At 40.0% G+C, this 22,314-nt stretch overlaps 1 protein-coding gene across 1 annotated transcript in view; it reads right to left on the bottom strand.

Annotated features, from left to right (window-relative positions):
* Nucleotides 1-22,314, bottom strand: part of TCERG1L (transcription elongation regulator 1 like) — a 228,374-nt gene that overhangs the window by 48,313 nt on the left and 157,747 nt on the right. The window contains exons 6-7 of the mRNA XM_058189233.1: nucleotides 14,039-14,133; nucleotides 12,338-12,426 (exon numbers count right to left, since the gene is read on the bottom strand). Of these exons, the coding sequence (XP_058045216.1) occupies nucleotides 12,338-12,426; nucleotides 14,039-14,133 (184 nt within the window). The remainder of the gene's footprint in view (nucleotides 1-12,337; nucleotides 12,427-14,038; nucleotides 14,134-22,314) is intronic.

Raw genomic sequence — 22,314 nt, 5'->3', positions numbered from 1 at the left:
TGCACACCATCAAGCCAGCATTTGAGAAGCATTGGGAGCAGGGGATACATTAATTTAAGTTAAGTATTTATTATTTAATTCATTTAACAAAAGATTAAATAACTCTCTTGGCTACAATAAATATCAAATGATAGAAAGCAAAGAGGCTTAAACCTAGACAGTATGTTGAACACCACCAATAAACACATGTTATTGCCATCACTTACAATCAAGAGTACAAATTTTCCCTTATGTCAAGTATTATTGTTTTCTGATCCTTTACTTTCTTAGCTTATCAAGTCTACTTGTCCAATAAAATTAGTTTTGTGAGGAAGGCAAGTAGAGAGAATAAGTGGGGGCTAATGTAAATTATATTGATTTAATGAAAGCCTCTGGGAACAATATGATTTGATATGGTGTTATCTATCCTCCAGAATCAAAATCAACAGTCCTACAAGTTAATAATAACAATAGAGATTGTGAAAGGGATTTCTAGAGAAAGAAATGGCAGACAAAAGATGATCTCAGCAAAGAATGAAGAGCTTTGTTCAAACTTCTCTGGACAAGAAGACTTGAGATCATCCACAAGTGCTCCACGCAATTGCTTCTTATGAGGAGATTCGAAGATAGAACTCTAAGGTGGGCTGAAAGCTCAAGGAGAAGAAGGAATAGTCATCTTGTTCAAACTTAGGTCAATCCCTTTGAAAAGTCTTTATATTTGTATGTTTCCTTTTCTAATTATTGTTCAGCTATTAGAAACCTTGGATTGGCATATTTGATTGTACTTGGTGAGTTTTTCTTCAATATTCTGGAAAAAAAAGTTTTAACTACAAGTTTAAGAACTTTAAAAACTTTTGGAATAAATAGCAAAAGGGTGATTAAAACATTGATATTAGAAAGTTACAAATGAACTAAGAATCAAAATAAATTTGAAATAAGATTTTGGAATTAACTATAAATAATTCTTCCCATACAGGGATGTGATGGCTCAGTGGCTAAGATGCTGAACTCGTCGATCAAAAGGTTGGCAGTTCAGCGGTTCGAATCCCTAGAGCCGCGTAATGGGGTGAGGTCCGGTTACTTGTCCCAGCTTCTGCCAGGGGAACCTTTACCTTTACTTAATTCTTCCCATGGGAAAATACTTTACTTTTATTTATTTATTTTAAACATAAGGTAATTTTTTTTAAATGGACCTTAGAAAGAATTAAAGATTTCAATTAAAGAAGAACTTACAATTGCAGAATGGAGCAAAATATTTTAAATGAACTAAGAAATTCATATTAATAGTGTCAACAAAGACTAAATCAGCCTCTTTGGAGACAGTGTGTCTCAAAGACATCATGAAAAAAGAACAAGTTTTACTTGACAAAATCAAGACTGAGCTTAAAGTGGATTTAAAAGTATGTCATGGATAAAGATGTTACACAGGACATAGAATAAATGGCTGATGTTGAAATAATTAAAAGGGATATTTAAAAAAAGAAACCAAGAGAGTGATATGAATAATTTTGCTATATTGGATTTACAAAATATGCTTTTATATTGGAGAATCTTGTGAGAATGGACAAAGGAAAATGAAATTACAGTAAATTTAGTTCTAAAGCCTTATTTGAATGGATTAAATATTAAAATTGTTAGAAGTAAAAGGAAAGAATATAAAGTTGATTTATTTGATCAAGGTTAAAATACATATGCTGTTATTTTTCATAGCCCTTAATGGACTTTTGCTGACCATTTTTGCTGAAATTTTGCTGGATTTGTTTATAAATTATAAATGAACTACGGGAAGAAGACACTATCTGTTATATGAGGAAATGCTAAGTTAAAATTGTTTTTATTTTTGTGTTGGAACTTGCAAATCAATGTCTTTTTTCTGTTTCTCATTTTTTTCATTTTTGCATCTTTTTATTCTTTTTATCTTTTTAAATTTGCATTAGGTTTTATTATTATAGCTATAATCTTACATTGTATTAACAGATAATTACATTCTTTATAACTGAGTTCTTCTTTTAGATGGAGTATAAAATCCAAGAGCAATGCCGGGATCCTTGAGGAATGCTAACTTAGCATATTCTGATAATATTTTTTCTATATCTGCTAGATGGGCAACTATAGTCATCCCCCAGCATTTGGGTGAATAGAGAGAGGCAAATATGTCATACATGTTCACTCATCCTTGAAAGAAAGGTTTAAGCTATTAAGACTTGGTTGCAACAAAATATCCACCTTTTCTATTTTGGAGAATGACTGTTGTAATTCTAATTATTGTACTCATTTGATTACCAGTATTTAATTACAAAAAATATTCTACTGTGAATCTTATCCACTTAGGAACCATTTGACTGTAGGAAGCTACCGAAGAAATATGAACATTGTTCATAATTATAGATGTGAAACCAAAATAGGACAACAGGATTCTGAACACTTACGGATAATGATAGGTATACATGGCATTGGATTGACTTAGAAATAAGCCAAGCTATTTCCCAAACGATCCAGAAAATGGCTTGGTTCATTGCCAAACTAAGCCAAGCCAGATTTGATTCTGTCCCTCTCAACATGTTTGACAGTCATAAATTGTTATGTCTCCCAGATGCCTGGTTGTTAAGTGTCAGTTTCATTCATTCATTTGCATGTGGCTAGAAAATATGTCTCCTGTGGAGCTCACAGTGAGTTAAATAAGCAGGATGTACCTGTGAAAATGGATGGGGAGGAGCACAGCCCTCAGACTGTATTACTGAGACCATATTCTGCATATAGGTTTTGTTACAGGACCAGTTGTTTTGGAGGATGAAATAATTTTCTTCTTTTAATTAATTCAGTTAGGATTGACCAGGGATGTCAAACTCATATCACGTGATGTATCGGAACTTTTTCCCCCTTCGCTAAACCAGGTGTGGGTGTGGCCAGTGCATGATGCTTGCGGCCCGCGGGCCAGGAGTTTGACAGCCCTGGGATAGAATGAATAAGGAGATTTTAAAGAAGCAGAAGCTATCTAGAGCCACTTTTCCCCTTCATATTTCACAGTAATGTAAAGAACCAGAAGGAGTCTAGAACCACTTCTTTCCTTCATATTTGAAAGGGATCTTAAAAAGGATTTCCTTTCCATGATGTGTGGATAAGCAATGATGGAGAAATGCTCAGCATTTGTAGGTGGGCCCACAATTCCCATGTGCCTGGCAAGTCCAGGCTGACACTGCCAAAGACAAATTGAATTTTGCAGGTGGGGATTGGAGCGATTTCATGCTTTTGATCTCCTTGCTTTCACATTATTCCTGAGTCCAGAGAATATCTAAGTAGAGACTTCCTGGTTTGTGGAAGCTGCCATTTTGGATCCAGGGCACCTGTGAGTTGGAAAGAGTTAAAAATGAAATTCTGCTCCATCTTGGATTTTATTCTGAACCAGAGAGAAATCTGAAGATCTGTAATTCTTGTCTTTTCCAGTTTAGCTCTGTAACATAATTGTTATTCTGAATCAAAAGCTTGAAAGCTTTTGATCATAACTTAAACAATCAAATGGGAGGTTGTGGAAGTGCTAATCTCCCCTTACGCAAAACAAGCTGAAACAATGGAGAATGCAGATGAGCAGTAATTTTTTCCTTGCACAATGATGGACTGTTTTTCTCTGTGTTTGACTCAAAATAAGTGAAAAATATTGTCTTCGCTAAAAAAAAAAAGTTTGCTTGCACAGATAAGTGTCCTGAAGAAGCACTTCAGCTGAGCCTCAGAATATTGCAGAAACAATTGGAAGATCTTTGCATTCCTGAAAACATTAAAGCTGAATGCAGGAATCCACTAAGCAGTAAACAGAAAGCATCTACTTGCTGACAAGGGCCTTGTAGTGCATTTTAATATGTATTTTGTTTTATAGCAAAAACATTCGCTTATAATTAGCACTTGGGGCTCAAAGTAAGATAGAAATATACAAACCTGTAAAATTGCGGGGTTGTTAGAGACGTATTCAAAATAAACTTGAAATTGCATAGAGTTTAAATAAAACTCCTGAACACCTGCCTTTCAGAATTTTTCCCCTATTCATTTTTCTTCTCCATTCCTGGAATCCAAAAGTCTGGCCTACATCACAGTTAGTTTCCATCTCCCTGGATGGATGGTGGTAGAATTCATTTCCAGCTACAAATACATTCATTGTGTGAACTGTTACCACTGGGCCAGCTGAAGCTTAGGCATTTATCTAATAAAAGCAAGGTAATAGCTGAAATGGAAATGGGCCATTTTCACATCTGACTGAAAGACCTAGTGAATATCCCTGGAGAGGTGCTTAAAATGGATCCAAATGGCAGCTCCCTCTAGAAATCTCTTCACTTTCCCATTACTAACCCAATTTGACATTTAATTTAAAAATTATCAGACTCATCTCCCAGCTCGTCCCTATTTGGCATAATAAAGTTTTCAATTATCCAAATGCAAAAATATAGTGATTTGTTCAAAGACAGAACACTAATTAAAAATGGAGGTAATGGCAGAAGTTTGTATATAAAATGCTTCTAAAGCTAACACGATACTGTATTCAGTTGGATATAAGCAGCAATTCAGAGTTTGCATTTCAAAATAAATATCCTAAGATCATATTATAAAGCACCAATCTAAACTAGCAAGTTATCCTGTAAGCACAAATCTTTTGATATCTTAATACTTAATTTTCTTTCAACTTCCCACATAATATTTAATCTTCAGCCTATCAATCCTGCCCAAAGATGATAACCCTTTCTGTATTGGGTGAATATAGAGCAATTTTCTCCAATACGGTATTGCAAAGTTTTGCACATCCTGGAAATTATTTTATTAAATAGAAATAAACAAACCAAGATCTCCAAAACAAGACAAAATCTCAAGAGCTTTCATACGCAGTACTGAAATTTTGACACATTCAAATAAACTCACATGAAATTTCAACATTCTCAGATGAAATGTAATGAAATCCAGGCTCTTATTTCATAAACATCTTGTAAAAATATAAATTATAAAGGGGTGAAGACCTAACTGTTCTAGATTATTTCCATGGTTCCTGGCACCAGACAGAGTACCTAACTCCCGGCTTTGAAGTGGTTTATTCAACCACTACAGATGCTCAGATCTGTACAACAACAAGTAAAAAAAAAATAGCAGAAGTAAAAACATGAACTTCACAAGGCATCCTATAGCTGCTAAATGATTTAGAGTGCCTGCTCTTGAAGTAGTTGATTTGCCAGCAATGTCAGTGAGTTTACCAGAGAGCTTTGCTTATGAACTTCAGAGATAAATTTCAGAGTAGTGATAATTCAAAGAACAGTAATATCTCCATGCCAATATTTCAGACAGGAAAATAGGGACATCTTTAGAAAGCCCTTAAGCTACTGTAGATATCAGCTCCTAACCAATTTTGGCTTTTTTTTTTTTTTTGAAAAAGATAAGCAGGATCTAACCTAATTATGATTTAGAAAAGATGCCACTAAGAATCCCAGATTATAAACTGGTCTAGGAATGTGGGAGAGCAGGGACAGAATTTGTATTTTGGCCAAGAAAACCATAGGGATATAGCATTGTAGTCGTGAGGAATTCGAACATATGAGCTGTTAGATTCGGGCAATAATGAGGCAGGAGACCAGGGTAGTGACAACAGCTCTTTACTATATGGTGAACCCAGCAACGAGCTGGGGAAAAACCTCTCCTTATATACAGTTTAACCGGCGGCTTCAACCAATCAGCAACGTGCTTGTTTCCCGCCAAAATATTTAAAGATACATTACACTCCTTCCCTCCCAGAAAACACTTTACCTATATATTTACATTTATTTACATATTACTTTTCAACGTAATCACGTAAATAGACTGGGCGTCTCCTGATTCTTTCGGACCTGCGCAGTACAGTCTCTGGGAGCGGGTTGAGTTGACCGGAGGGGCTGTTTGCTCCTCTCGGCTCCTCCTCTAGGCCATCCGGCCCTGGATTATTTGCCGAGTCCCCCTGCTGTTTTCTACAGGAACCTGTGGGCGTCGCTGGACCTCCGGGAATTCAGTTAAGTCCTGCGATTTTCCCGGTTTGAGTCAGCTGTTGGTTCAAACATGGAATAGTCAGGGCCTGTTTGCCTGACTCGGGTTGTCCGCCAACGTTTCCTCAATTGGTCTATGTCGCCTCCATACTCGCCATCCGCTAACTCTACCAAGTATGATTTGGGACCTGTTATGTTTAGAATTTTTCCTGCTACCCAGGTCGGGCCCTCACCATAGTTGTGTGCCCATACCCGCTCGCCTATATCCATTCCTCTTGTCTTTTCAAGTCCCCCCTTGTATCCTCTGGTGTATAGTTGGGATTTAAACGGTCTAGTGGGCACCTGAGTTTTCGCCCATTAGTAATTCGGCAGGGCTTCTGCCGGTGGTGGCACAGGGGTTCGTGTTGGACGGCTAGGAAAATATCTATTTTGATTGCCAGTCGCCTGGCTTGAGTCTGGACAATGCCTCTTTCGCGCCGGACGAAACGCTCTGCAAGGCCATTCGTCGCAGGGTGGAAAGCGCCGAGAGGCATGCCGGATGCCCTCTTCTGCCAAGTATTCCTCAAACTGTGTTGCCGTGAATTGCGGGCGTTATCGAAACCAATGTGTCGGGCAACCCATGTGTTGCAAATAGGTGCCGAGGACTGAGATCACGGCTCGGCTGTCATGGATCTCATGAGAATGATTTCCAGCCATTTGGAGTAGGCATCGACTACTACCAGGAAGGTTTGGCCGTGGAAGGGCGGCAAAATCAATGTGGATTCTTGACCAGGGCCCTTGGGGTCTTTCCCATTCCCGAACCGGGGCCGTTGGGGGTAGAGGTCTGGACTCTTGGCAGGCCTGGCATTTCCCTACCCTTTCAGCAATTTCGGAGTCCATTAAGGGCCACCACACATAGCTTCTCGCTAGACCCTTCATCCTAACGATCCCTGGGTGACCCTCGTGCAGGAGATCCAACACCCTTTTTCTTAATTTCTCTGGGATCACCACTCTATCCCCCCATAGCAGGCACCCCCCTTGAGCCGAAAGTTCCCCCTGTTTTTTTACAAATTCTTTAAAACGCTCGCCCGCAAGCGGCCACCCTCTTGTACCCAACCGAGTACAGTCCTCACAATAATGTCCCGGTATGATGCCCGAGCCACCTCCTTAGACGTGACTGGGCCAGAGTCAGAGAGTCAATTAGCAGGATGGGCGTCCCAGAGTGGGGTCTTCGATCGCCCTGGTAGTGGGCATCTGCTTAAGCGTCCGCATGCCCCAACTCTTTTCCGGTCGATGCTGCAGCTTGTAGAATAAGCGGCTAAGAAGATAGTCCATCGGGTCAATCGTGGCGAAAGTGCCACAGGCGTTGGGCGTCGCCAGCCAGTATCCTAACAGAGGTCTATGGTCTGTAACAATTTCAAAGTCTCTACCAAAACGATTCGTGAAACTTTTTACCCTGACACAATGGCTAGCGCTTCCTTATCCAACTGGCTATAGTTCCTCTCTGTCGAGGACATCGTTCTGGAGTAGAAGGCTATTGGGGCTTCTGTGCCGTTTGGAAGTCTGTGGCTGAGCACAGCCCCCACCCGTAAGGGAGGCATAAACCAATAATGGCAATGAGCTATGATACTGATCAGTAAGCTATCGCCGAGAGTAGGTTTTTACTGCTTCAAAGCCCTAGCTTCCGACTTTCCCCAAGACCAAACAGTATTCTTTCCCAGAAGCTTATGCAGCGGCTCAGCAGTTGCCTTGTTTTTAAAAGACCGCGTAAAATTCACTAGCCCCAGGAATGCCTGTAGCTCTGTTTTGTTTTGGCGCTGGAGCCTTTCTTATTGCCTTGACCTTGCTTTCAGTGGGGTGAATTCCTTCTTGTCTATTCTGTAGCCCAAGAACTCTACGGATTCTACCCTATCTGGCATTTGTTCACTTTAACCTTTAGACCGGCTGACGGAAAATGCCCAGAACTTTTCTCAAGCTCCCCAATTCTTCTAAATTTTCGCTGATATCAATACATCAAAATAGGGACTACCCCGGGAGCCCTTGCAGAAGTCGCTCCATTAAATTTTGAATAGACCAGGTGCCACACTCACCCCAAATTGTAACGGGTACACTTGAAAGCACCTCTGTGAGTCACAATTGTCTGGGCTTGCTGTGTTGGCGCCTACTGGCAGTTGTTGATAGGCTTGAGCCAAGTCTAACTTTGCAAAGACTTGCCCTTGCCCCAGCGAGTGCAGCAAGTGTTGCACCACGGGAACCGGGTAAGCGCTTTTCTGTAAGGCTTTGTTTAACGTCGCCTTGTAGTCAGCGCAGATTCTAACTGACCCATCTGGTTTCACTGGGGTGACGATTGGCGTCTCCCACTTTGCGTGATCGACTGGCACCAGAATCCCCTGATTTATGAGCTTGTCTATCTCCTTGTCAATCTTAGGTTTAAGGGCAAAAGGGACTCTCCTTGCCTTTAACCTAATGGGGGCTACCTGGGGGTCTAAGTTGAAGGAAATAGGGGTCCCCTTGTACTTGCCCAGGCAGTCCTTGAAGACATCTTCGAACTCGTTCATGAGGGTGTCTTTTAGGTTACAGTCACTTCTGTAGATGCCAGTCACTCCCATGCCCAATGCACGGAACCAGTCTAGTCCCAACAGACTTGGCAGGGTCCCTTCGACTATCGTGATGGGCAGGGTCTTCTTGTGTGGTCCGTACTCGACGCGGACGGAGGTGGTCCCTTGAACAGGGATGCGATTCCCTTGGTAGTCGTGCACTCGTAGCCGTTGTGTTTGCAGTTTGCGTTTGGCGGTTTTCGGCAAAGCTTTTGCAAAAGTGTCCCAGGACATGATTGTGATCGCCGACCCTTTGTCCACTTCCAGTCGGCACGGCACTCCTTCGATCTTCGGTCTTGTGAAGATTTTCTTCTCGACGCGGGTTGCTGCACGGCCTATTACAACGGTCGTTCGATTTGAATTCGCGCCCTTTTTGTTTTGACCAATCGCGGGTCGCCTTGCCGATCCTGCGCTCTGATTGGTCGATTTGAATTTTCGGCGGGAAGGTTGGGGTGCTCGACAGACTTGAGCCAGGTGCCCCTTCTTCTCGCACCGCCGACATGTAGCGTCCTTGAACTTGCATCGTTGACGCTGATGTTGCCCTCCGCAACTTCCGCATTCATCCCGGTCTTTGCCCTTCTCTCGGTGAGGCAAACTCCTCCTCATCCTCGCCGCCTGATTCGGTCTGGATTTCTTCAGCACCGGGTTTTTGCACCGCTGCTGGCGTGAGTGGCTTTGTAGGGTTTCCGCCGCTTGGGTGGACATCTCATGAGCTCTGGCTTCGCCCAGAGCGCTTGCCAGCGTTAGATTGCTTTTGATAGCAGCCGCCCGCAAACGCATGTCTCTGACCCCACGGATGAGTTGCTCTAGTAGCTCCTCGTCCAAATCTCGGTACCCACAGTCTTTGGAGGCTTTCTCAGGGCGGCCATGTATCGCTGATGGATTCGCCTCTTGCTGTCTGCGCCTCCAAATTCAAAACGCCGCATATTTGGACGGTGTTGGCGCGAAATGGTTCTTTAAGAGATTTTGCAGAGTTTGCCACGATACCGATTGTACCGGCATTGGCTCTGAAAGGGCTTCCGCGATGTCGATGACCTCGGGACCGCAGTGGCTCAGGAAATATGCCCTTTTGCGGTTGTCCGGAACTCCTTGCAGCTCATTTGCCTCCAGGAAGCTCTCGAAACGGGTCATGTACGTTCCCCATTTCTCCCTGGATGGGTCAAATGGCGCGGGCGGAGTGTAGCTGGCCATCGCTGCGATTCTGCCCTGAGCTTTGCTGGGTTCGGTTCTTTCGTGCGTTCAGCTCGTTCCTGGTGCTCTTAACCTCGAGATCCCACCTTCGTCGCCAGTGTTAGATTCGGGCAATAACGAGGCAGGAGACCAGGGTAGTGACAACAGCTCTTTACTATATGGTGAACCCAGCAACGAGCTGGGGAAAAACCTCTCCTTATATACAGTTTAACCGGCGGCTTCAACCAATCAGCAACGTGCTTGTTTCCCGCCAAAATATTTAAAGATACATTACATGAGCAATGAAACATTTCACAAATTCTCCTCCAATATGGAAGCTGTTTGCTTTATATTGTGCTTTACCTAAGTATATAGCCAGTCCTCCAATTTAAAACCCAGAAAATGGCTTTTTAAAAAAATAAACAAATGTAAGGCTACCAGATCTGGTCTTTAAAAATACAAATATAAACCAAATAAAAGCAGATCACCAGAATTCTGTATTGCTGCTGCCTTCTGTGTGGTGATAGTTTGTATTTTTTATAGTCTCAGTCTACTAAACAAATTAAAACTATCAAAAAATAAAATAAAATACTAAAAAGCACAAAAATATCCATCCGCTATTTTTTCTAGTTGGGGGAGGATAAAGGGAAAAACAAAAGTTGCTGCTTAATCAGCACACATGTACAAAAACAGTTGGTTGGCACATTTAGGATTAAAGCTGCACTCTTTTAAACATTTGCATGGAATTAAGTTCCACTAAACCGTGGGACTTTCATTTAAATAACGTTAATATCAGGCAATCAACCTATATGGTGACATAAATATCGTTGGATTTGGTTCTACTATGTCAGCCCGTGTTCAGTGGGCAAAGACATATAAAAGTCTACAGATACAAAATGTAAACAGTGCAAGGTCCATAAAATACAAAATTTGAAAAGCTGTATAGTGTACTTTGTAAGCTTTTAGCTATTTTCTTACTATGATATATAAATATATTGGTACATGTGTGCCCATTCATAGATACAGAACAAACTAAGACATTATAATTTCAAGAGCTATGATGGCGTAGTGATTAGAAAGCAGTATTCCAGACTAATTGTGTCCACTGTCATGAGTTCGATCCTGACTGGCTCAAAATTGACTCAGCCTTCCATTACTTCTGAGGTCTGTAAAATGAGGAGCCAGATTGTTGGGCACAATATGCTGATTCTGTAAACTGCTTAGAGAGTGCTGTAAAGCACTATGAAGTGCTTTATAAGTCTGTTTATATAGCATACTTCAATATACTGTAAAGAATGGAATGTTTCAATCTAAACTATCATAGAGTTGAAAACTGGTCTGAAAAACTGATCAAGAATATTGGAAAAAGAGAACAAAGGAAAATGTTGGTGAACATTCTTCAGTGTCTTCAGTAAATATGAATATCATGTAATCATCTCATAGACTTCATAATACATTAGAGCTAATGTGATAGGAGCAGCTGCCAAAGAATAATCAAAACTCACCTTTCATTTTAAACTGCATAACTTAGAATCTCTCTCAAAGCTTCCTGATCTTGTTTCTGATTGACATCCCAGTGTTTGCCTGGTAATGTCACAAAAACCACAGAATCCATTAGAAGCATGGAGCCAGCCTATGAGTGGAAAGGGTTTGGGATCAATTCCACACTTTTATCAGATGTGGTGATTCTTTGTGGATTTTGATATACTGATATTTTGATTTCATATCTAAAGAAGCTCGAATTAATAATATATTCTCTAAAGGTTTGCTCCATGTTTCAGTGTGATTCTGTCATAGATTACTTGATTGAGCAGCATGATGAGCCAATGTAGGTCAAATGGTGAATGAGGTCTTTTGCATTAAACCACATCAATATAATAAGTGAAAAAATATTTCCCTAAAAATATCAAGATACTTGCAGAGGTATCCTATACATTTATTACCGGACAACACAATTCTATGCATACCTACTTGGAAATTAATCACACTGAGTTAAATGGCATTCATTTCCAGGTACCTTATCTCTATTTAAGCATATCAGGAATACTGCCTAAATTTCAGGTTATATTTTCTTTAATGTCCTTTTTACATCACTGATACTGCACCTCAGATTTGCAACAATGTCAGGATAAGGGATGGGGCACCATTTCATTGATTTGTGCAGTTGTGAGGGCACCGAGATATATTCAAGATGTCAGTTTCTGAAGAAAAGTGTTAAACTTTGGATAATAGCCAAGAACCATTTGTTTCACCTTTTCTTTAGTTAACAATGGTATTTTTTATTATTTTTTATTTGAATTTATATCCTGCCCTTCTCCAAAGACTCAGGGCGGCTTACATTGTGTTAAGCAATAGTCTTCATCCATTTGTATATTATATACAAAGTCAACTTATTGCCCCCAACAATCTGGGTCCTCATTTTACCTACCTTATAAAGGATGGAAGGCTGAGTCAACCTTGGGCCTGGTGGGGCTTGAACTTGCAGTAATTGCAAGCAGCTGTGTTAATAACAGACTGCATTAGTCTGTAGAGCCACCAGAGGCCCCTGGTATAGCAGATCTTTAATTTATACTTGGCAACAGCCCAAATAATGAAGGAAAAAATATCACTCCTAAAGGTGCTTACCAAGGAGATCCTGGAACAGGAGTAGATGCAACAGGCTTGTTGCCATTTGAAGTGTTTTCATCATCTGTGAGTAGTTTTAAAGAATGAGTCTTCAGAAAAAAGAAACAGATTAATCAGCAAAATACTATGCATTTTATTTATTTTCTAATAAGCATTTTTTTTTAATCTGGTAGAATACAGCTTTCCTCAAAGAGGCCCAGGTAGTGCACATGATGTTATTTCATAGTTCTCCGAGCTTGTGGGTTGGTTTCCAAATGTTTCATTACCAGGCTAGGTATCATCTTCAGCAAAGTTTAGGGGATATTAGTGTTGGTGTTCTTCTTCATCGAAGCCTGGCACTCCACAAGCAATTCCATCAACAGACACATTGACCTACAACCAGCCTACAAAACCCTCAGAATCCAAATCAACTGCACAACCAACCAGAGACAGCATTGACCCTCAACCAACCCCTGCAATTACACCCCACCAGCTCTTCATCTCCCAATGATCCTGCCCTGATATAATCTCCTTATCACAAGACCCATCACAAGACCCACAGCTGACCATGACTTGACAAATCCACACCTGAAGCTCTTATAAACAGAACAACACTGACAATGACATCCCCTAAACCAGTGCTGGCGAACCTTTGCCGTTCTTGCGTGCTGGCCCGCGTGCCAGAAGTGGCATGCAAAACCGTCCTGTGCCGAATGTGCGGCCACACTGGCTCCTGTCACTTAAACGCGCGCCGGTCAGCTGGCTGTCGCGCGTGCAGTGCCGGCGACCCTGGAAGTGCGGCGGTCCATCACACATGCACATGACACCAACCCGAAAGGACCGCCGCACTTCCAGGGTCTGCCGGCACTGCGCATGTGACGGCCAGCTCACCAGCACACGTTTGAGCACAGAAATGTGATGAGAAGCCGGCAAGGCCGTGCATTTGGCACGGGACGGCTTCCCATGCCACTTCCGGCACACGTGCCATAGGTTTGCCAACACTGCCCTAAACTCTGCTGAAGATGTTAGCTACCCTGGTAATGCAACGTTTGGAAACCAACCCACAAGCTCGGAAGATGAACCTTCACCCTCATCGTACATCCAGACTACAGATATTCACCACTATTACAATATACATGCATGCATGCACACACACACATATATTATTCATAGCCAAAGGTGGCAAACATACCCACAACACAACCCTCCTCCTTCTATTTTCTCCACAACAACAACCCTGTGAAGTGTTTGGGTTGAGAATCAGTGAATGGCCCCAAATTGCCCAGCAGGGTTTCATGGCTAAAGTGGGATTAGAACTCACAATTCCAACTTTCTAGTCTTGTGCCCTAATCAGTAAACCAAACTGGACCTCTGGATATATGACTCAGTTTTGCAGAGCTTATAAATCAACACAGTTTTCACAATTTACATTTTGCTTATCATCTCAATAATGATAGTTACAGATTCTAGGGAGCTCTTAATCCAAACATTCTCAATGGATTTTCTTTTTCTGATGAACTCTTCTCATCTGCCAGTTCACATTGTCAGATTTTTCTGGCTGGGCCCACACTCCTGGCAGTGAGGAGATGGAAGATGAAGCAAAGCAGGAGGATAAAGAAACAAACTCTTGAATGTGCAAACTTGGGGAATATATCTGTGTTGCGATATATTTATGAAGAAAATCAATGTCTATCTCAATTCAGAGTTAAACAAGATACTAACCTTCTCATTTTCATTTTCTGCTGGCTTATTCTTCAGTTCAGTATGTAAAATTAGGGTTGGTGGGCAGGATGTTCTGTCTGGTTTTTTCCTTTTATCTGCAATTATAAAACGATAAAATAAGATCCAGAAAGAACCTATCTTCTATTTTTCACTTGGAGGATCTGTAAATCTGAGCTTAAAAAAACCCCAAGCAGAAATCCTCATTTAGAAAGGTACGTTATTCTTCGAAAATCAGTACACGTGCTAGAATTTAAAACTATATTTTCAGCACCTTCAAAGTTTATTATTAAATTAATTGTTAATCATAATTGACAATAATGAAATATGCCATATATGTTGAGAAAAAGGGAATTGAAAGTTTCACTCTAAACCAGTGTTTTCAAACTTGGCGACTTTAAGGCATGTTTTAAAATGTTGGTTTTTGATGTTGCTATCTTGACCTAAAACTTTTATTGAATGAAAACAATCTATTTTTGTCAAAGAATCTACAAAATCATTTGTGTATTTATTTTTTCTGTTCCCCTCCTCCCCTACACACACACACACACACACACACACACACACACACACACACATCCCTACACACACCAGTATATTAAAAAATCTGTTCTCTCTCCTTTGCCAATGGTTTTCTGGACAGATTTCTGATTTCATAGAAATAATGGCTGAGGGCTCTGTTGTCTGACTGATGTATCAGCTGTGTACACAGCAATGAAATCCCATTCATAATTTTGAAAATTCAAATGCAAATAAAAAGATACAAGTAACACAGCCTTAGGCTAGCTAATCTCATTTTAACTCCACAAACAGATCCATTCTGGGACCAGATAACTGACAGAAAGTTGGCAGGCCGACACTTTTGCAAAACGGAGGGCATTTCCCCCAATGTTCAGAAAATAGACTTGAATTTTTTCCTAATCTTTCTAAAAATAAATAAGCCCTAGGAAAACCAAAGGACACATCCATGTCAAGAGCTTTAATCAGACTGATTTTAAAACCACCCATTTTACATAACCCCTTGCAGCTAATGTGACATTAATCCACCAGGAAGAGATAACATGTGAATTTTAAAAAGCGTAACTTTGCATCCAGTTTTAAAACTTATCTAAAGTATTTATTGCATAGCAAATAGCTAAATAAGGGGAAGATAATGTTGCACAAAATGCCAATCTCCATAATTTGTATTTCTGATTTCATGTAACCAGCATTAGCCGAAAAGGTTTTCCAAAAATGACCTTACTTCAAGAAAATCAAAGGGCAGTTCCACAGTCATCAGTGAAAGGCTGTGTGATGATTGTCCCAGACACTTCTCCAGGCACCTCTCCAGAAGTTAGTTTGGAGGAGGAGGATGAACCGGTCATGGGCATGTCAGAAGGGGAGGCAGCCAAGGATTACTAGCCAGGAGTAGAAGGGATGAGCACAGGGGAGCAACCAGAAGAACAAGTTAGAGATGGGAGAGGTTAGGTTAGAGATGGGAGAGGCACAGCTGAAGCTGGGAAGCCCAGAAGCTTTGGGTGCAGAGGGCACACAGCTGCATCTGGTCAGTGGAGATGAAGAATTTCCTCTTCTTCCTCCTTGCTTCCTCTTACCACCTAGGGCTGAGAAGAGGCAAGCAAACAAAAACAACAGCCTGGCTACTTGCGAGGAGGCAGCTTTGCTTCTCTTGATGGGATGTATCAGGAAGCAGTTATTAAACTTAGCAAAGGGAGTGTCTATTTCCTTGCTGTGTAAAGTATTCTTCAGCTGTTGTGATTCTTGCCTGTGGCACAGTGGTTAGAATGTAGTACTGTAGGCTACTTCTGCTGACTGTTGGCTGCCTGCAATTTGACAGTTTGAATCTCACCAGGCTCAAGGTTGATTCAGCCTTCCATCCTTCTGAGGTGGGTAAAATGAGGACCCAGATTGTTGGGGGAAATAGGCTGACTCTGTAAAGTGCTTAGAGAGGGCTATCAAGCACTGTGAAGCAGTAGATACTGTATTTTTCTGACTATAAGACACATCTAGCTTTTGAGGAAGAACACAAGAAAAAAAAATCTGCCTCTGCCTCCCAGCAATTTCCTTCCTTGCAGCAAGCAGCCTGGTCAGCTTCAGCATACCCTGATTTAGCATGAACAACTGATTGACAGTCGGATCTGCCTCCCAGAATACCACCTATCAGCTGTTTCCAGGTGACGGAGATAGGCGGCAGCAGCGGCGATCCCCACCACCTGGAATAGGCTGAAAATGGGGTTCATGGAGGCCAAAAATGGGGGGCACAGAGGCCAAAAATGGGATGCACGGAGGTCAAAAATGGGGAACACAGAGGCAGCGATAAGCAGCAGCGACGATGGGTGGTGATGGGTAGTGGTGATCCACGCAGCCTGTAACAGCTGATAAGTGGTATTCAAGGAGGCCGATCAAACCACAATCAGCTGCTCGTGCTAAATCTGGCTGTGCTCAAGCTGACCACTGTTTGCTGTTTGCTGCAAGGAAGCAAATTGCTCGGAGGCAGAAGCCGAAGAGTGGAGACTGCTGGATGGGCAGGGCTTCGGCAACATTCCCTGTATAAGATGCACCCCACTTTTTTTTGGGGGGGAAATGCATCTTATACACTAAAAATACTGTAAGTCTAAGTGCTGTTGCTATTTCTATCATGCCTTTTGAACTCTGGACTTGTCTTTGCCCTGGGGACTTGTCTTGTCTTTGTGCTGTGGACTAGTGCTGGCTTCTTTTGAGCAGTCTGTTGAACTCATTGTGGGGTCGGCTGGTGCTGGCAAACAGAATTCTGCGGAATAATAATCCAGGCTTGGGAGCCTTAATAGACTTTTAACACATGTTTTGTGTGTGTGTGTGTGTGAGAGAGAGAGAGAGAGAGAGCACAGACTGTTTTCTGTTCTGGTGTGTGTTATTATGAGGTTCTCACCCTTGTAAGTTACTCATTCTGGAGTAATAGGTAAATAGGTAAATATTAGATCCCAATGCATGGGGGTGGGGGGTGAAAGATATTCCCTCTCTTCATGCAGTTTCACAGTGTTCAAATGGTATTTAGAGCAATAGGTGCCTTCACTGATACATTTAGAATAGAATAGAATAGAATTTTATTGGTCAAGTGTGATTGGACACACAAGGAATTTGTCTTGGTGCATATGCTCTCAGTGTACATAAAAGAAAAGATACATTCATCAAGGTACAACATTTACAACACAATTGATGGTCAGTATATCAATATAAATCATAAGGATTGCCAGCAACAAAGTTACAGTCATACAGTCATAAATGGAAAGAGATTGGTGATGGGAACTATGAGAAGATTAATAGTAGTGCAGATTCAGTAAATAGTTTGACAGTGTTGATGGAATTATTTGTTTAGCAGAGTGATGGCCTTCGGGAAAAAACTGTTCTTGTGTCTAGTTGTTCTAGTGTGCAGTGCTCTATAGCGTCGTTTTGAGAGTAGGAGTTGAAACAGTTTATATCCAGGATGCGAGGGGTCTGTAAATATTTTCACGGCCCTCTTCTTGATTTGTGCTGTATGCAAGTCCTCAATGGAAGGCAGGTTGGTAGCAATTATTTTTTCTGCAGTTCTAATTATCTTCTGAAATCTGTGTTTTTCTTGTTGGGTTGCAGAACCGAACCAGACAGTTATAGAAGTGCAAATGACAGACTCAATAATTCCTCTGTAGAACTAAATCAGCAGCTCCTTGGCCAGTTTGAGCTTACTGAGTTTAATGCAAGGGTCAACAACATCATGCATGCCATTCTGCATATACTCTCTATGACTCCAAGCGTGAAGACACACACAAAAAAAAGCTATGTTCATGAGGACGCCATAATTCAAGGTTTACCCACTTGAACCTGTGTTGCAAGCTAGCACATAAATACATAAGAGGAATAATATGCATCATAATTTATTTATTTATTTAATTTGTCAAGTACATATTAGATAATATATATAATACATAAAATGAATACAATTAAAGGGAACATTAGGACAGGGATGGTAGGCATGCTGGTGCTCTTACAAACGTCCCTTACAGATCTCTGGGGTGAGGTCAACAGTAGACAGTCTTAGGTTAAAGTTTTGGGGGTTACAACACTTCGAAGCCTACAGCCTCCACTTGGATGAAGCTCATAGGAATTACTTTTTATTTTAAAAAATGTCTGAAATCACATGAGATTTTGGTGTTCATGCCTGAAAGGCCACAAGAATATGAGAATTATGAGAGATGTGGCGAACCCATGAGACTTCAGCCATTGTTTATTTTATTCAGCCATTGTTTAATCATGTTTATGATTAAACATCATATTAAACATACGATGTTTAATGTTGAAGCTTTATTTGTCAGAAACAGACTTCAAGAGCACAGAGGACACTTTTCTACATACCATGCTTGCATGGGTTGTTAGATCAAGCACAAAACTACTATACTGAATTCCTCCTGAATCACGAACATCTGGTGTATTCAGTGAAGGAGAGGTAATGCCATTTGTCTTTCTCTTGAAGAAATAGGAAAAATTGCTGAACCTATTCAGTGCTAATTCTAAACCTAGGAGTTTTGTCAGTGTTTAAAATGACAGAAAACTTTTTCACTTCTGTTTGGAAGTGGTTTCAGGGCTGCAAATAGAGTCCTAAAAACATACCTTCATATAAAAAATCTAACTAAGCCATCCTTTGATGGGAGAAAAAAATTGTGAAATAATCCAACCTATTTTGAATGATAAACTATGTGAATTCTCAAAACTGGCCATGTAGGTCTTTAGAAAAGATCATAAGCAAACAGCCCACTTCTGTTTAATTACACATACTCAACATTTTAATCTGCAGATTGGTTAACGTCCCTGACATTTTATTTATCTTATCGAAAATTGCAGGAGCAACTAATGTGTTGTTTAGAAAATACAGTCTCTGACCAATTAACATTTTTGAATAATAGGTTCTTAATATGCCTGCTGGAAAGTAAATTTGGGAGACAACAGGAAAACTGGAGTTGTTTTGATTTGTAGAAAATATTCCTTTAACAACTATTAATTTTGCAACAGTTATAGAGATGTGCAAAGCAACCTGCATGCCCAGGACTTTTGTGCAAACATAATTGGCTTTGATGTTTTGCCTGTTCTAGCAAAGCTAAGCCTATTCAATTACTCTCAAAGGGCTTAAGCAGCAGAACACTTTGACATCCCTAAGTATTCCTCATTTTGTGATCTTCCACTAATGCTCACGATTTTGTCATCAAATAAACTCCAGCTTGAAAGCAACACAAAACACTAGGCAATCAAAATTCATTTGAGGTTATGAAGTCTTGTTTTATTTCATATAAACAGTGCAAAAACAGAGAATGGGTTTGTAAAAGCAAAGTACATTACTAGGCTAAAACTGACTGAAGAATACATCCATTTGTATAGGTCCACTCTATTCATGTTTATTCAGAGGAAATGTTTAGTAATTGTGGTAGGATTTATTGCTATTATTAATTTCTTAGGACTGGAAAATGTCTGTTGTTGCTCTTTTAAAGATAACAACCATGAATTTAGGGTGGAAACAAATCTAGGGCATTGTCACAATAACATAATTTAGCAATGGCATGGATATATAAGCTAAGGAACTGGATCCAATCTGGATCAGTCACCAGGAACAGAGGTTTATTCTTCCAAGCTTTCGGACTCATGCTGGAGCCCATCCTCAGGGAACTTCTCTTTTGCAGAATGTTCTGGTCTCGGTGATCAACCCAGGTTGGATCCTGCAACATTATCCTGGGACACATATTGTTAACATCTTATGATTTATGATTATATTTTAGGATTTATAATCTATGATTTATCATTTTGTTGTTCGTATGTACACTGAGAGATTCACTGGAAACAAATTCCTTCTGTGTCCAATCACACAGCAAATAAACCTACTCTAGTCTAGTCTAGTCTAGTCTCAGTTATGCTGATGTAGTATATATGGGGCAGGAGCAATTTGACTTAAGAGATTCTAAGAATTTTAAAACTCCTGGCCTAAATTAAAATTTGCTTGAATCTGCAACACATGTAAACGTGTTGTCTACAGTTTAGGTTTACAAAGGAACCATCATATTCTGACCCAAGGACTCAAACTCCAAGGAACCAGTATGCCTCTAGTAGCATTCTTAGCAGGAATCTGTGAAATGACAACCAAGATAAAGCATGACTAGAATTCTTGGAGTAAGATAGAATGGTTAAGTTATTGATAAATTCTTATTGAAGAATGTTGCCATTCTATGAGTTCTGTCCAAAATCCTGTCTGGTCAATTCATCTTTGGAAGTTGGATTTGGTTTTTGTTTGCATTGTGGACACTTAGTTGGTTGTATAAGAATTATTAGAGGAGTGTTTGTTTAACAGTCAGCTTCTAAAGATTGATAGCCAGTTTGAGACTATCTCATAGTGGGGCTGATACTTGAGGGTACAGTATATAGGGACAATGAAAGTTTTCCATATGATGAAACATTTCATTAAAATCAACATAATATGGAAAGCAGTCAACAAAATATTTTTTTGTTAGGGGCATGTACAAGACAAGAGAGAGCCAGTTTGATGTAGTGGTTAAAGCATCTGGCTATAAACAAGGGGAATGAGTTCTAGTCCTGCCTTAGTAACAAAACCAGCTAGGTGATCTCTGGCCAGTCACTTTCTCCCAGCCCAAGGAAGATTAAATGGTAAACCACTTCTAAAAAGCCTTGCCAAAAAATTGTAGGGACTTGTCCAGGCAGTTTCTGAGAATTGGACATGACTGAATGGAAATAAAAATATATGACAGTTTCAGGCTTTATAAACATATACACACACACAAATGAGGAAATAGAGTGGTATGTGAATATATGTCATACTAATAGGACAGATTTAAACTAATTCACATCATATAAAATATTACAGATGAAAAAAATTATATCTGATTTTTTTTTAAAAATTGTCATTTTTAAAATATAGATATATTAAATAATTATATTTAGTTGGGCAGCCAACTAATTTCATAGTAACTAGATTGTTGCTATAAATGTGATCCAGGAAGATAGCTTAAAATCCATTGCTAATCATTGGTTGTTTTGGGGAAGTGGGTGGCTATATTCACACACACACATACACACACACACACACACACACACACACAGTAGATAGAACTGTAAATATTGAGAAATTTTTATCCTTAGAAATGAGATAGAAAAGAAAGAGCAGGCCATTTCTAATTTCTTGTGCAAATCTTCAAAAACTATAAAATTAATAAAGACAATAAAATGTATGACAAAGTGGAATCCCTTGCAAGCAAGAAAAATACTATTGAGATATGAAGGGAAATGCTGAATTAAAAGAATCCTCTAACTTTGGTTAGAGAATAAAAAGAGCCTTTAAGTAATTTATTATAATGAAATTCAGGAGTGAATATAAAACATACTGTCTAATGAATAATGATCGTTTCAGCCAGTATACTACAAAAACAGCCATTTCAATATTTTTTTAGATGAAATGTAACAACAGAGGGTTATAAATTCTTTCCATTAAAAGGTATAATACAATCAAAATATTCTAAATCACAGTAACTAAAATATTGGCAACAATCAGTCTTACGCAGTAACCAATGAGTAATCCAGTTGTTCATTCTTATTATGTCAATAAAGGCTTATGAACATATTTGTATCTTAATTGTCATGTTTTTGCAAATGTATTCAAAAGCAGCTCTTTTTTCCAGGCGGGAAGCAGACATGGAGCATTCTAGTTATTCATAAATATTGATTCGTGGGCCCTTAAAGCATGAAATGTCTCAGGTGACAGGCAGAACCAAACTACTAAAAAATGAATGGCGGTTGATTGAAATGCTTCTTTCCTGTTAAAAAAGAAAGCATCATAACCCAGCACATTTGCCTCTAGTTGTTGCTGATAAAAGAACAAGTTGTGATTAATGGCAGAATTCAGGGGCAATCATGGATGCAGGAGACAATGATATACAGATTACAAACAATAAATCAATAGGTCCCTTTTGGGAAAAAGTTGTCACATACAATGAATCTACCGTGCCTCTGTTTCTATTACTGGATTTCGCACAATAACCCAATGCTATTGAAATGCATGATTCACCTTCGGCCCAAGCTATTGATCTTTATTTTGGCAAAAAAACTAGAGATATCTGCTTTACTCATTCTGCTTTGGTTATGATTAAAAGACCCAGAAAGTTCTCATTATATAAAGCATATGGAAAGGGGAATAATGTACTCCAAATTCCAGTAAAGAGCTTGCCTCAAAATTATTCCCATTTCCATTGCGGGTTGCATACGAAAATTGCACA

The sequence above is a fragment of the Ahaetulla prasina genome, chromosome 6 (assembly GCF_028640845.1).
Source record: "Ahaetulla prasina isolate Xishuangbanna chromosome 6, ASM2864084v1, whole genome shotgun sequence".
Classification (NCBI taxonomy): domain Eukaryota; kingdom Metazoa; phylum Chordata; class Lepidosauria; order Squamata; family Colubridae; genus Ahaetulla; species Ahaetulla prasina.
This window is presented reverse-complemented; position numbering and strand designations above follow the sequence as displayed.